Source organism: Monopterus albus, unplaced genomic scaffold (genome assembly GCF_001952655.1).
Source record: "Monopterus albus unplaced genomic scaffold, M_albus_1.0 scaffold19.1, whole genome shotgun sequence".
Lineage (NCBI taxonomy): Eukaryota > Metazoa > Chordata > Actinopteri > Synbranchiformes > Synbranchidae > Monopterus > Monopterus albus.
Window position 1 is genome coordinate 3,184,610 of NW_018127899.1, and position 15,096 is coordinate 3,199,705.

At 45.3% G+C, this 15,096-nt stretch overlaps 2 protein-coding genes across 3 annotated transcripts in view; both read left to right on the forward strand.

Annotated features, from left to right (window-relative positions):
* Nucleotides 1-15,096, forward strand: part of LOC109956450 (troponin T, fast skeletal muscle isoforms-like) — a 209,479-nt gene that overhangs the window by 161,695 nt on the left and 32,688 nt on the right. The window lies entirely within an intron of this gene.
* The window catches only part of LOC109956337 (non-muscle caldesmon-like), a 19,800-nt gene continuing 4,704 nt past the window's right edge, over nt 1-15,096 (forward strand). Inside the window, exons 1-6 of the mRNA XM_020593357.1 lie at nt 1-370; nt 10,074-10,220; nt 12,026-12,386; nt 12,721-12,857; nt 13,983-14,244; nt 14,749-14,877. Of these exons, the coding sequence (XP_020449013.1) occupies nt 312-370; nt 10,074-10,220; nt 12,026-12,386; nt 12,721-12,857; nt 13,983-14,244; nt 14,749-14,877 (1,095 nt within the window). The 5' untranslated portion in view covers nt 1-311. The remainder of the gene's footprint in view (nt 371-10,073; nt 10,221-12,025; nt 12,387-12,720; nt 12,858-13,982; nt 14,245-14,748; nt 14,878-15,096) is intronic.

Below are 15,096 nucleotides of genomic sequence, written 5' to 3' on the forward strand. Positions count from 1 at the left end.
AGGACAGAGGGAGGGGGAGTGTAATGACTGAAAACCCTGCCTCCCAGAGAGTGAGAGGAGGGAGCCACTCTGAGCGCCGCTGACATTCCCAACAAGCATTGCAGAGGAGAAACTGTGTGTGTGAAACCTCCAGAAGAACCTTTAACAGGATAACTCGCACTCTGAGCGTTGGCTGCAGGACAGAAGGCTGCTTTCACTGTCGGGCCGGAAAAGAAGAAGAGCAGGAGGAGAAAGTGGTTCCCAGGTCAGTTTGGTTCTTCCAGAGGGAGACAAGAAGAAAAGTTAAAAGTAGAAGAAGAAAAGACACCGACATGTCCAACGCTCTGCTGAGGAGAAACTCCAGCAAACAGGGTTTACAAAATCTGATGAGGTATGTGGTCGAGGCTTCTCTGTGTCTGCTGCTGGTCTCGGTTTGTTTCTGCTCTATGGACACAGCTCAGGTTAATATTTAAAGAGTTTCCGTTCAGTTTGACATTAGGCAGAGATGGTTTCATCTCTTCTGGCTCAGGGGACAAATCAGTGACCATGAGATGTGAAGTTTTCCCTCAAAGTGAAAGTGACTTAGGAAAAACTCCACATTTCACGTTTGCAGATGAGGATTAAAAAGGATTGTTTTCACATTTTAAGCATGTGTGTGTGCGTCTGTGGCCGACAGGTTGGGCTGAATGGGAACATTGGGTCACCTAGGGTTTTCGGGGATTTGAGTCACAATCTGTCATAACAAAGAAATGTATTAAACCCCAGTTTTCTCAGTAATCTGTTGTTTAAACCCTGCAGTCACCAGCGTGTTTGATTAGTTTGAGAATCAGTTCAATCAAGGCAGGAAATGAGAGATTTAAATTTTTAGTGAGATCGACTAGTCGTGTCTTGTCTCTGAGCTCCGGGTTGGACGCCCCAGGCTTCTCCATTTCACTGAGAGGGGAAGCGGGGCCAGTGAATTGTGTCAGAGGTTAAAGGTCACCTGAGTCAGTCCTTTGTTTTCTGGGTGCTTGCGGGTGGCGGCACGTCCTGCCTCTTAGTGAGGATATTTTTTTCCCCATCCTGTGTCGGGTTCCAGTGCAGCGACTCAGTGGTTTGTAAGATAAGATCTCGTTGTGCTGCTGTTCTCATTCTGGAGCCTTTGGCTGTGGAGACACTGACTGTGTCAGATCAGACCCTCAGAGTCATGAACTCTTGATGTAACAGCTGAGAGTCATGGAACATACATGCCGGCACTGTAATCATTCCCCCGTCTCTTCTCCACGTTCACTGTTGAAGGATCTCTTGTGTTGGTGGAAACTACTTAAGTACTGTACTTAAGTACAGTTTTGAGGTATCTGTACTTGAGTATTTTCATTATGCCTCCTTATATTTTGACTCCGCTACATCTCAGAGGCAAATGCAGTACTTTTTATTCGACTACATGTATTTGACAGCTGTAGTTACTTCACAGATTAATATCTGGCATACAGCACACGATGATAATCTTATAAATTACAGTACATTAATTTGGATTGAATCAGTGGTTTCTAGTGGTTTTGGTTTGCTCCAGTTTCTGGTTTTGGGCCTGTGGGTTGTTAGCACTTCTAATCATAATAATAATCAGGATAATCACCTTTATTTGGCCAAGTATGTTACACACAAGGAATTAGTTTCCAGTACATAAATGAATAAGTGAACATTTTAATTAATCCAAGATGGACTCAATGTTTCCACTACAGTCAGAAGAACTGGCGCATTACTAATAATAAACTAACTGGTGGTGAGAAAGACCTGCACCCACCGAGAAGACAGAACATCCCGACAGCCACGGAGGCAGGCGACTGTTCGCTCCCAGTGTGATCCTCCTCTGTGATCATAAGTTAATTATCCCATCCATCATTTTATTCTTATTAGATCACATTAATTATTAAGTGAAGTACTGAAGAAATGTGACATAATGATAAAGAAGTAATTCCAGGCCATATGGTCCCAACTTTTTCTCCATTGTTTGTTTGACAAGTGTTTGTCTCTTTATGAACAAGCTTGTTTATCTTTAATTATGTCATGAGATTTTGGGTCTGTGTAACTTCGTGCTTGAAATGACAGTGACTGTAATTATAAAGATGTTTGACAACACTGACAAGTACAAAACTGCTTTGCATCAGATGATTATTCGTATTTTTAGTCCAGCTGCACTAGTTTTAAGATCTTTGTGGTTAGATGTTTTTAAATTTTATCAAGTTTCTTGTTCTGTTGGCAGTTTTCCTGTTTTAAGTTTTGTTTCCCTGTTTTATTACTTTATAAATCTGAGTTTTTTGCGTGTCTGCTGACTTTCCATTTAGTTTCTCTGTAAAGCTGTTTGGATCGGTTATTCACTGTGTCACAGCAGCAAGTTGCTGCCCTGCGCGCCTGGTCGAGGCGCCTTGGTGAGCCTCCCTGAGCTCAGTGTAAACCTCTGAGTCACGGTGAGAACAGCGGTCGGGCTGTATGTTTACAAAGTAGATACCAGCTGGAGGAGGCGCCTTGCTCTGATTCAGTCCACTCAGCAGATGGCATCAGTCTGGAGGAGCTGACGTCATGAGAAAGTGCGCGACTCGTACCATGCTTCACATTCATCATCCACTCTGTCAGACGCCATGATTCAGTCTGCACTTTTCAGTGTGTAGTTGTTAAAGACTTGGTTTCATCCATCCTGATTTGCAGGCAGAGCTCTTCTGACCTTGGTAACTTTGACACTCGTACGCACGCTCCTGCTGCCGTGCACATTTTAAAACAAATCAGCTGCCAGATCACATGTGAGCATCTGGTGTTTTGTTTTGTCATACCTGATGGTGAGCTGAATATGTTTGTGCTTGGACCAAACAAGCCAGTTTAAGATGTGACCTGATTTGTGACATTTTCAGGACCAAACAATGAATCAGTTGATTAACTGATGATAAAAGTGATTGTTAGTTGCAGCTCTGAAGTTCACACTGAGACTGGAAGTGCAGCCTTGATTTTGAAAACTGCAGTTGGTGTCCATTTAGTTGGCCTATAAGTTGGGACTGAACAAACTCCACCCCTGACTGTGTATCAGAGTGATACTGCTCTTGTCACTGAGGAGGCATTTCCATACGTCATCCTTACAATGTCACCCTGTAGCTTCAGACACAAACTGAACATCATCAGAAGGAACCGGAGCCGAAACGATGTTATCTGACTGTGCAGCGTTGGAGGCGGGTGAGGAGCAGGTCGATCTGTTTTTAATCAGCTTTCTGTGGGAGACAAACATCCCTGGTCAACCCGCTGAGGTGATGTCATTCATACCTGCTTCAAAACAAACCCTCTGCTGTGACCTCTGACCCCTGAATCCCCCACACATGGGTGGGTGCCCTCAGTGTTTATGATACAGGGAGATAAGAGACTGAAGAATGTTTGGGGGGAGGTGGCGTTAGCCGGTGAGTGATGAGGGCACTGAACTCTGCATCGAAGGAAAAGTAAACAGAGTGGGGTTTCCTGCTCGGAGGGGGTCTTATCTGTGAGAGAGCGCATAACGGGTTTCTGTCACTTTGACCTCGCTCAGTGAACATCAGTGATATAAAAATGGACCAGTTGTCGTCCTAAACATACAGAGAGCCGAAACTCCTCCATCACTATAAAGGAGGGGTGGGAAGAGGAGAGCATTTACCTGCCTGTGCCCAGAGGCCGTCTTCTAATTCATCCCTGCCTGCAATAGTAAGGCCTACTGTTCACAGCTTGTCTCCTACAGTGAAGGCAAATTAAATGCCATCTTGAAATATAGCGTGAAAATGAAAGGGGGGGGGGACAAAGGTTAGCAACCGGAGATGTTGCTGCAGCAGCTACAGTTAAATTAGAACACGGCAATTGGAAGTGTAAAATATTTACTGAGAGTTTGGTGATTAAACTGTTAACGTGAAGCATCTTCACAAGTCCTCATAAAGACAGGAGTTAGGACAGGATCCCGTGGTGTCCCAGGACAGGCAGTGGGGGGTGAAGCGAGCAGGTGGCTGATGGAAACTTTCAGAGTTTACTCTGACTCACATTTCTTCAGTTTTGTTTGTTTTTCTTTCCCTTTCCATTCTCATGGATGGACTGAATGTGCCCAGCAGGCACCAGCCTGGAGGCCGAGAGGTCCAAGACCCTCGGGTCTGTGCCTTTGATTGAAGTGTGTGTTGATATTTATTGTTTGAAAGTCATAAAGCTCAGTTAAGAGAGACAAAATAACCATGGAGAGGCACAAAAAGGTTCCAATGGCAAAGCAGAAGTGACAGAAAAAATGACAATCATAGAAAGGGACACAGAAACAGAATGACCACAAAAAGGATACAACATTTCCGAACAGTGAAATCAGGGTATTTTTCTTGCTGCTGTGTTTGTCAGATCATTCTGTTGTTGAACGATGACTGCACATTTCGGGTTCTAGTCCTGGCTACTGGTGTCTGACTACATGCTGGTCACTGCAGTGTCCAGTGCATATGCGCCAAGTGTTCAATATGTTACTGCAAAGCAGGAATATATACAGCTCACTCCTCACAGTCAGTAAATTAGTCAGAACCCAGTGTTGCCAAAGCTGCTGGTGGATCATGGGATGAGCATTGTCCTGACTTTTAAAATGTATTCTTTTTTCTAATTGGTGGCCAAGATGCTGCACAAAAGTGTGGATTGGTTTCTTTTTGTGTGCAGACTCTGCACCGAGATGGGAATGATGCCAAATCTCTGTGTTTAGTTAGAGGTCTACAGTATGGTGTGTGTGCAGGTTGGTAAGCATAGACCAGGTGGGATACATGGAATAAAATGATAACAAGAATGCTAAGAACCAGGTGGTCGGCCTTACATTATAGAGCGGCAGCACAGTGTCCAGACTGATAGCAAAGAAACCTACCGGTGCAGAATGTCTCTGGGAACATCTGCAGCAGCACTGCCTGTCCCAGCAGTGTTGTAGAGAGAATCACGCAGGTGTGTCCATCTGTTGGATCACGTGGATAACACCTGGAAACATGGAGGCAATCTAAAGCTTTTGGCCTGTTGTGTATTAAAACAAGATGAGCAGCAGGTTGACTCAACTCGTCCTGCTCTGTGCAGGCCGAATTCCCCGGCTGCATCCTCACAATTCATTTGTTCATGGGAAGTAGCATCTTTCCGTGGTTGTGTCAGAGTGATTCAGTGCCCTCCGCTGCCATGACTTGTTTCAACACAACACTGACTTCATCCCACAGATTTCTTCCCACTGTCCTCGTCTGTCCCGCAGAGCCTGGCGGGCTTTCAGTCTGAAAGGCAGCCGTGTTATTATCGAGTCATCCAGCCGATGACAGCGTGTGCTGACAAAAGAGAAGCTGAGGGTTTAATATCTCTAACATGTTTCCTGCTTTCAGTGAATCCCTCTTTGACTCGCTTTCCGGGGACATGTTGCCGGACAATAAAGCTGAAGCTGGGACAAGTGCAGGCACATCGAGCGCAACAATATGTGCTGTAGTGGCTCTGTTGGAGGGTGGGAGAGCTTTTCTCTGCTTTGTGGGGATGTGTGTCGGGTTTCTGGTTGTTGCTGTTCTACTTCTGGTGATTACAGAACAGAAGACTGTCTTCTTTCATAAAGTCAAATCTGTTGGCAATCATCAATCCAGAACACCAGGGAACTGTTACACGCTGTTAGACATGGTCAGACATCTTAAGGTATCACTTGTCATTTTCTTTGAGATCATCCACAGAGGTCAGAAGATGCACGTGTTGTTCCTGTACAGAAATACAGGACCAGTCACTGACATACTTTAGGGCTTCAGCTTCTAGTTATTTCATCATTTAATTTAAAAAAAAAAAAAACTCCTTACAAGTTCAACCAAACCCAAGGTGACATCTGACAAACCCACAGATCATGATTTTACAGGAAATGAAAGCAAGAAATCCTTTCTCAGAAGCTGGAACCAACAAATGTCGATGAAATGATTACCCAAATTGTTGATCAGCCAATCCACTAATCAATGCAGCTCCACTGTGTTTAGCCTAGCCTAGCACAAAGATTGAGGGGACTCTGCTAGCCTCGCTCCAACTCAAAGTCCTGATGTTGTCTTGCCAGTTGATCAGAGAGTCTGAGGGCTGCATGGAGACAGTCTTTTGTTACCGTGTAGCAGTCGTCCAGTGTGTCTTTATTCCTGGTGGGACAGCTGACGGTCTGTATTTGGACTGTTCCTGTGTGAGATTTGCTCTGTTAACAGAACAATGAGTGGGGAGTCGGGATGTTTCTGTTCCACACTAGTTATCTGGTTGGCCAAGTGCTGCAACGCATTGTTAGTGGAGGCATGGGGCGAGTTAAACACCGACCAAAATGGACAAAGACATTTCTCTCTGAGTAAAATGGTCTGGAGTTAAGGAATCTTGCCATATAACATAAACATAAAACAGTGTGAATTTTCATTGGTCACGGTCATTACTAAAACAGTTAACTGTTTAAAAATCTACATAGGTCTCTGTCTTTACTTATGATTTAATCACTTTCCTCAGCTTTACCTGCCCTCATGCTCACCTGTCAGCTCAGGTGAGTTGAACCTCCTGTGAATCACTCTGAGCTCCTGACTCATGGGCTCTGTGGGAGGGGGCGGCGTGCTCGGTCTTGCCTTTGGTGTCAGTTTACAGAGAAACAACAAACTCAGGGTGACAGAGAAGCTGCTTGACTCCTGATGTTCTCTACATGTTGCTTTAATTGTCTGGAGAGGAAATATTACTTAGATACAGTTCAGACCGGTGGGGGTTTGGATGAGAAGGAAGGTTTTTGCCTTGATGCAGCGATTAGATGACATGAGCCAAAGAAAAAGAATCGCCTTTGATGCAACACGGAGCAAGGGAGAGGAAGTGAAACTACCCATTATCCTAGCACTGTAAAACCTCTCAGAGAAGGATTTATCATTTAGTTTGACTGTAGTATTTGAGCCGGTGCCAAGCACGGCAGAATCCCACAGCCCTGATTATAGAAAGCAGATGTAAAGGGAAGACAAAAGGGGGGAGGGTCTGAGCATATTTCACCACCGACTGCTGACCACACAGATTAAACTGACAGAGCAGCAGCCAGAGCCAGTTTGACATTTCAGCCCCTGTGTCGGGGCTCACACTGGACCTGGGCGTAGTCTGTGGTGGCGGTCACTGCTGAGTTGGGTTTGAAGCTGCCATTAGCAGAAGATATTAACAGTGTCTGGTTTGTTTTTTATGCCACTTTTACATAGTCAGCAAAAGAATGCAGAAATCCCACTTCATCACCTCCCTAGAGAGGTTGTCGGTACCCTTCTCACTGCATGTTCGGTTTTTATAAGTACCAGACCAATTAAAGTTAATGATTAACTTTATATGAAGAAGCTAGTAAACAACACAAACTAGCTCTTTTTACAAAGACAACATGATCTAACTTTTTTCAGCACCAGATCAGTGGTCTAAATCAATAAGAGCCAGGAAAAGCTTTTATTTTGAAAGTCAGTTGTTTCTGTATTGGCCACGCTACCTGACCCTGGATGAACCAATCCAGCTCCTCTGAAACAAATACCGATTGCCTTCACCCAGCATCCATCATGATGTAGGGGTCATGTCAGCTGACCCGCATCCAGCTGTGCACCAGCCTCTGCACCTCTGCCCCTTCATTCATTTCCTCTCTGCTAGTACCCGCCTGCTCACAGGAAGGACACAGAAAAATAAATGAGGAGGAGGAAGTGATGATGATGAGTGTAGAGTTTATCAGTAGCTCCTTTCAGACTTGTGTATCACTGCACACATCTCAGATATTTTGAACGACGTAAGCAGTCTGCTGTTGTTCAACAGAGCCAGTCAGCGCCACACAAACCCCTCTAGGCTTCGGTATGGGGACATACCGGGAAAAGAGGCCAAACCTTTTTTTGGCCACTGGGTTGCTATATAATTGATTTTTAAGTTGACAAGTTGAACTTGTTATCAAACACCCAGCAGTCACAGTGCAGCATGCTTCTTCATGTACGGTGGAGTCCATGTCCACTCCAGCTTCCTCCCACAGTCCAATGGCATGCAGCTTAGGTTGACTGGTGACTCTAAATCGCCCGCAGGAGTGTGTGGGTTGTGTGTCTGTCTACATGTCAGCTCTGTGATAGACTAGCTCTGTTTGCTTTATGAATTGTGGATTCAGAGTTAGGCCCACATTCGTGTTGGAAACTGCCCAAATAATACAAAAATGTATCACCCTACAGTCAAACTTGGTGGGGGTTCACTGATGCTTTCCTGCTTCAGCCACTGGATGTCTTGACTGTGTGTGTGGCATTATGAAATCTGAAGACTACCAACAAATTCTGGGGCACAATGCAGGGCCCAGTGTCAGAAGGTTGGGTCTCCATCAGAGGTCATGGGTCTTACAGCAGGACAGTGACCCAAAGCAGACTTCAAAAAGCACCAGAAATGGTTTCAGACGGTGAACTGCAAAGTTCTGAAGTGGCCAGCAATGAGTCCAGATCTAAATCCCATAGAGCAGCTGTGGAGAGATCTCAGAGCAGCAGCTGGAAGAAGGAACCCTTCAAGTCTGAGAGACCTGGAGCAGTTGGCAGAAGAAGAGTGGTCCAGAACTCCAGTAGAGAGGTTGAAGAAACTCACTGATGGTTACAGGAAGTGACTGATTTCAGTTACTTTATCCAAAGGCTGTGCTACCAGATAATAAGCTGAGGCTGTCAGTAATTCTGTCCAGTCCATGTTTAGAGTTCTATGTGGACTGGATCAGATTCGACTTTTTTTTTTCTCAGCTTTTTTGTGTTGTTCCAATGCAAATGCAAGAAATAAACATGAGAATACCAAAGGATTCTCAATTGAAACAAGTTTCTGGGAGAAGTGGTGCGTTATCTGACAGAAATGTAGGGCTGCCAATATTTTTGGCCCTGACTGTATATGCCAAGGATATGGCCTGCACGATCCGGTTTGCCTTTATGAGGAATGGCCCATGAAACAAACAGCCGATCCTCCCACTGTAAACAAGAGGCACAAATGGACAACACCTATTGATATCTGGATAAAGTTAAAGCAGCACAGTTTTAATAGAAAGAAACTTTAAGCCCACCCCTTCAATAGGGTGATGAGAGAGGGCATCTAGCATGACAGTCAGGTACCGAGTGAAGTTAGAAAAAGAACTGAGGTGATGGATTAAAGGTCCCAGTGTAGGTGTAAATCAGGGTGCCGAGCACACATTCGCCTCTTCGTCAGTGGTGAAGATTAACAGTGTTTGTGATAAATGCAGTGATGTCATGCTGACATGAGGTGAAGAGCACACTTGTTTATCCTGCTGATAAACACTGGTAGATGTTCTTCTGGCCGGCTCTTATCCTGCTTACAGAATCGTTGCTGAGACAGTGAGGAGGCCTGAGAGACGATGAGTCCAGATCCTGTTTCGTTTGTGATACAGTTATCATTTCAGAGTTTGTTTGTTTCCTAACCACCAGTGTTAAAAGATGTCGTCTGTGTGGAGCAATACCACAGTGGAAATTCATCATGTTGTGTAAAAATTAGTGATTCATTTGCTAAGTGTTTAGAAATTTGGGGAATTTTCTTTTTTTATTGTCTCTACAGTTTGGGGCATTGTCACCCAGTCCACACTGGTAATTGAATAACCTTTAACTCACTTTATGCAAAAAGTATTCTTTATTTTCAGCTGGAGGTGAGTCCTGCTGCTTTTCTTTCTTTTTTATCCTTGTAAATTCAATATTTTAGGGTTTTGGACTTTTGAACATATGACCTCATAGTAAATGATTAAGTGAGAAGTTTAACAAGTTAATTGATAATGGAAATCATTAGTTATGGGCTTATTTATCAAAAACAACTTGAGCAAACAAATCTGTGGTCAGTGTATCTATTTGCACGTATGTGATGATCCACAGCAGTAACCTCTCTCACTCAGTTTTACTCATTTGCCCTGAGGCAGGTACTGTTTGGTCTCCAGTCTGGTGCTGGTGGGATTTTCTGTCACTCTGGAGGCAACACACAGCTGCTAGAGTATGAATGTTGGGGTATATGCATGTGTATATGTGTTTACCAAATATGTTTGTGCGCAGAATGTCCACAAAACAGGATAACTGCACAGTGTAGTGAAGTAAAATGTCTGTGCCCTGTGTCCTCCCCCTCTCCAGGCTGACAGCTCAGAGGAGCATCGAGGATGCTGAGGAGGTGGAGAGGGAGCGTCGCCAAAGAGCTCGAGAGGCTTTACGTCAAAGCGACAGCGGCTCGATGCCCAGAGAGTCCTCACCGGACAGCGAGACACCGGCAGAGGAGAACATGTAAGTCAAGACACGGAACAGCTCCAGCACTTGATCAAACTGTTTCACAGAAATGACACATAGAGCGGAGTGGAAACCCAACCAGCAGGGCCACTGATCAATCAGCTGATCATCGTCCTGATGAGCTGATTGATCTGTTTGTCCCCAGAATGTCAGACACTGGTAAGAAGTCCCACTGTGACTCTCCAGAGCCAAAGGTAGCGTCTCCACATGCCTTGTTGTGTCCAACCAACAGATCCACAGAGACTCAGCTGATTCTCATGTCTGACAAAGAAAAGCATCAGCTCCTCACATTAAAGAAGGTGGAACCAGAACATGTCGGTGACTGTTGCTTCTAAATAGCTGCTGGTTCATTTTCTACCAGTGAACTGACTCATGGCTGCAGCTCTAGGTCACTGAATGGCTTCATGAGGACGACACTGTGGGTCGGACATGGTGGGTTGGACACAGTGGGTTGGACACAGTGAGGGGATCTGGTCTGGAAGGAGGAGGTTTCCTTCTCCGACAGAGGAGACCTGACGCTGCTCTGGAGACTCGGCCCTGCTGGACGCTGGGTCACAGTCTGTCCTTTCAGTTGTCACCAGCTGCTGTACATGACTTCACTATTGGAAACATTCTTGCTCGAACCCTCTTACCACAAAAAATACCAATATAACATCAAAACGTGGTTGAATTCCTTGTCTGTGTAATCGTGGGAACCCAGGAAGTTATCAAGTGCAGAACATTATTCACCCACTTGCCTCATGTCCAGTAACTTCCTGTGCAAGCTGCAAACCGTGTGACTGCTTTTTTTTTTTGTTTATTTATTTATTCTCCTGGTAGTAACTGTGGTTCACCTCCTCACTTGGATGTCTGTTACATAAAACAAATGTTTCCACTGGGAAAAGCTTCAGACAACCTCTTCCCTCCCGTCGTGTTGAGGTGCAGATGAACACACAGCTCCCCTCTCATTACCCAACCTCTAAAGAATGTTTGCTACAAAGCGTCTCAAGGGAAATCTGCCTCTGTGTTGATGCATGTGGTGTTTCAGCCAGCTCTTAATTTGAGGCTTTAAATTATAACTTCTACCTCCAGCACCTTCTCCTCCATCACAGCCAGGCTCAGCTGGTTTCAGGCTGTGGTAGCTCTGCTGTGACCTGTACATGACGCAGCAATGATGTAATGCTGGTTTGAAATCCCCTTTTGGCAAATTCACTGTATGATTTCATGCCTATGAGGTCAGAGGTCAGCTTTGAACTTGGCAAAAAAAAAACAAACAAATTTAAGTATTACACTGAAAAAACCTTAATTCTCACAAATGCAAATTTAGAGCACCTTGCAAGAGTCAAAAGAAAAGAGAAAACCTTTACCGTGGTAAAATTGTATTAAATGACATATTTCAAATCTGAAAATATAGACATGACTGTGAGAAGAGGAGTAAAGTGAGACAAAAAGAGGTGGAGGCATCAGAGGTGTCGGAGTCCATGCAGACATTGACTTCACAGCTCAAACAGCCAACACAGAAACCTGACCACTCGTTAAGGCTGATTAGTTGCTCCCATCATGCAGCAGGGTCGCCACCTTCCCACTGAGCACCTTAATAATCTGGGGAATGCTGGTGGAATTCCTTTCTGCCAGCTCCTGGAAACACAAAACACACTTTCACCACTTTAAAACAGCAGGGGAAACAGGTTCTAGAGCCAAACATGAATCCTTATATTTGAATGTTCTTAGTCCAGCTGATGAAATGAGCTGTTGTTTGGATTTTTATTGATGATGGTTTGAAACCCTCACTTGTCTTTCCTTCTTGTTTCATCCTTCCCCAGGTATGAGAGCGAGCTGAAGCCGTGCAGCTCTCTGTTTCTGGAGGAAGATGAGGGCTTCAGTGACTGGACTCAACGTAGAGATGGACCGAGGCAGCAGTGCCTGCAAGTGCTCGGCCAGGGAGCTAAGGAGGGCAAGGACGTAGAGGAGGACACAATAAACAAACCCATACCTGTAAAGACTGCCCAGGCCTCCATCTGGTCTACAGACAGGCTCCAGAGACATGAGGAGGACACAGACGGGGCTGAGATGGAGAGGAGTAAGGAACGTGAAGAGGAGGCGATCCGAGCTGAAAGGTCAAGGAGGAAGGAGGAGGAGGTGATGACCAGAAGGAGAGAGGAGATTCAGAGGCCAAAAGCAGAGGTAAAGCTTTGGATAGAACTAGAACAAAAAAGCAAAAACAATTCAGTGGCAGACCTTCCCTTCTTAACGTACTCAATTAAGAAACTGAACTACTGCAAAAATATCTGTGACTCTGACAGCCTGGTGCACACCAACCACCAAATCATCATTAACACTACTTTGGCATAACCCTTATTTTCAACTGCATAACAACCCGGTCCACTTTCCAACATGGCAACATGAGTCCAAGTCCTCACTAACTGAAACACTCTGACCATGATTTACATGCAGAGAAACCCACATTGTGTTTTCAGATTGTTTTATGTATCTGTTACATTAAACTTCTCATATGCAGGCAGAGAAAAGAAAAGAAGTTAAAGTCTCCTACACATCCAGGATTTTCCTTAAGCACGAGCCAAAACACAGCAGCTCCAACGAAGACACAACCAGCAAGGAAGTAACGACACACATCAAGACGAAAGGATCCACCAGGTTTGATTTGTTTTATTGGTGGTTTGTATCGAACATTTACTGTGCTTTTGTTAAAATGACCGACGGTAACTTGTGTCAGCCAGTACAGGAGGAGATAAGCATTTATCCAAGAATATGGAGAGAAAGTGTGAGTATCCTGTTTCCTCTTTCAAAAAGACCAAAAGTACTTGAAAGACCTTGGACAAAAATACATGGACATCGTTTCGACTGGGCATAAGGGGGCACCTCAGGGGGCGCTTCTGTGAAAATCTTAAAGTTTGCAGACAACGGTCATCTAGGCCTCATCCGGGACGGTGACGAGTCGGCCTACAGACGGGAGGTTGAACAGGTGGTCCTGTGGTCGCAACAACCTGGAGCTGAACACGCTCAAAACAGTGGAGATGGCAGGGCCCTCCCACCCTGCTCAGCAGCACTGTATCAGCAGTAAAGTCCTACAGGTTCCTGGGCTCCATTATCTCCCAGGACCTGAAGTGGACATCCAACATCAGGACCATCACCAAGAAGGCACAGCAGAGAATGTACTTCCTGCTCCAGCTCAGGAAGTTCGACCTGCCCCAGGAGCTGCTGATACAGTTCTACAAAGGAATCATGGAGTCTGTTCTCTGCACCTCCATCACTGTCTGGTTTGGCTCAGCAACCAAACAGGACAAGTACAGACTTCAGTGGACAGTCAGGACTGCAGAAAAGGTCATTGGTGTGAGCCTGCCCTCCATGGAGGACCTGTACACCTCACGGGTCAAAAGGAGGGCGGAGAGGATCACTGCAGACCCCTCACACCCCGGATACAATCTGTTTGAACTCCTCCCCTCTGGACGGCATTACAGGTCACTGTGCACCAAGACAACCAGGCACAGGGACAGTTTCTTCCCCCAGGCTGTCGCTCTGATGAACACTTAACCTATGTTTCTATGTATAACAAGATGTAGCAAACATTACAGTAATCATTTTACTTATGAAATAGCTCATTTTTAATCTTGTGTATATCTACATATTATCTAGTTTTTTATTTGTTGTTCTGTTTACATGCGTGCATCAGGAGCCATTGCTGAAATCAGATTCCTTGTTTTAATGACACTTGGTAATAAAGTTTGATTGATTGATTAAATGAACATTTTTTACATGTAGTTCCTCCCCCGGTGTGTGCAGCAAAGCTGTGGAGCCAGAGGAGGTAGAGGCCATCTGGGAGACGGAGCAGCGTCTGGAGAAGATCCGCCGGAGCCTCCAGGTGAAGGAGAACCAGGAGCTGGAGCAGCTGAGACAACGACAAGCCGAGGCCGAGCAGGAGTTCGAGGAGCTGAAAAGGAGGCGGGAGGAGAGACGCCGACTGCGGGAGGAAGAGGAACAACGCAGGGAGGAGGAAGAGGAACAGCGTCTGGCCAAAGAGGAGGTGACCAGACTGTGCCTCAGTCAGAGCTTGTCACTGTAGATATTTAGATGACTGCAGGAGGAAGAGTCTTATTTTTAGGAAAATGCAACATAAGGTTCTTAATGGCTGCTAAACTAGTAGAAAAGGTGTTTGAGCCACAGTGGTGACCTGTTACAGATAGAAACACTGCTCGCTTTGAAGCCTTTGTAGCTCATAGATTTTCTTTATGAAAGATTAGTGTATATAGACTCATGGTGAAGGAAGTGGAACATGTAGCGACTGAAGAGTCAGGAGCAGAAAGAAGAGATGGACTAACATTCATCAGGTGGACAGACGCAGCCGCAAATGGATGATAATCGGCTGCATGTGGAAATAGGCGACATCAGGCCAAAAAAGGTTCAGAGAGTGGTGCAGTGTGCACACAGAATATGAGGAAGCTTTTCCCTTAGCACCGAGCTAATTAGACCCATGTAGTTGATGTAGTTGATGTAGAAATGTGGAGCTGAACAGTGTTTGTGCCTCCAGGAGGAAAAGAGACGGATGAAGGAGGGCATCGAGAAGAGGAGGATGGAGGCGGCAGAGAGGATGAAGAGCCTGAGTACATCCAGTGCAGAAGGAGATGAGCTGTTCAGTCCCAGAGCTCCCACACACAAGGTACATAACAGCTGAGCTGTCTTCCAGTCTTATTTCACAACACGGTGTTCACACTGTGGGCGACTTCACTCAGGAGTCGCTCTGTTCTGACTTTGTCGGGGGTTGGCAGCTACAGGCAGAAAACTGATTCATGGTGGAGCGGTGTTGGCTGAGGCTGGCGCTGCTTGTTGATCTAGGAAGAACAGGACTGTGAGAAAGTGTATGGTGTAAACACAGATG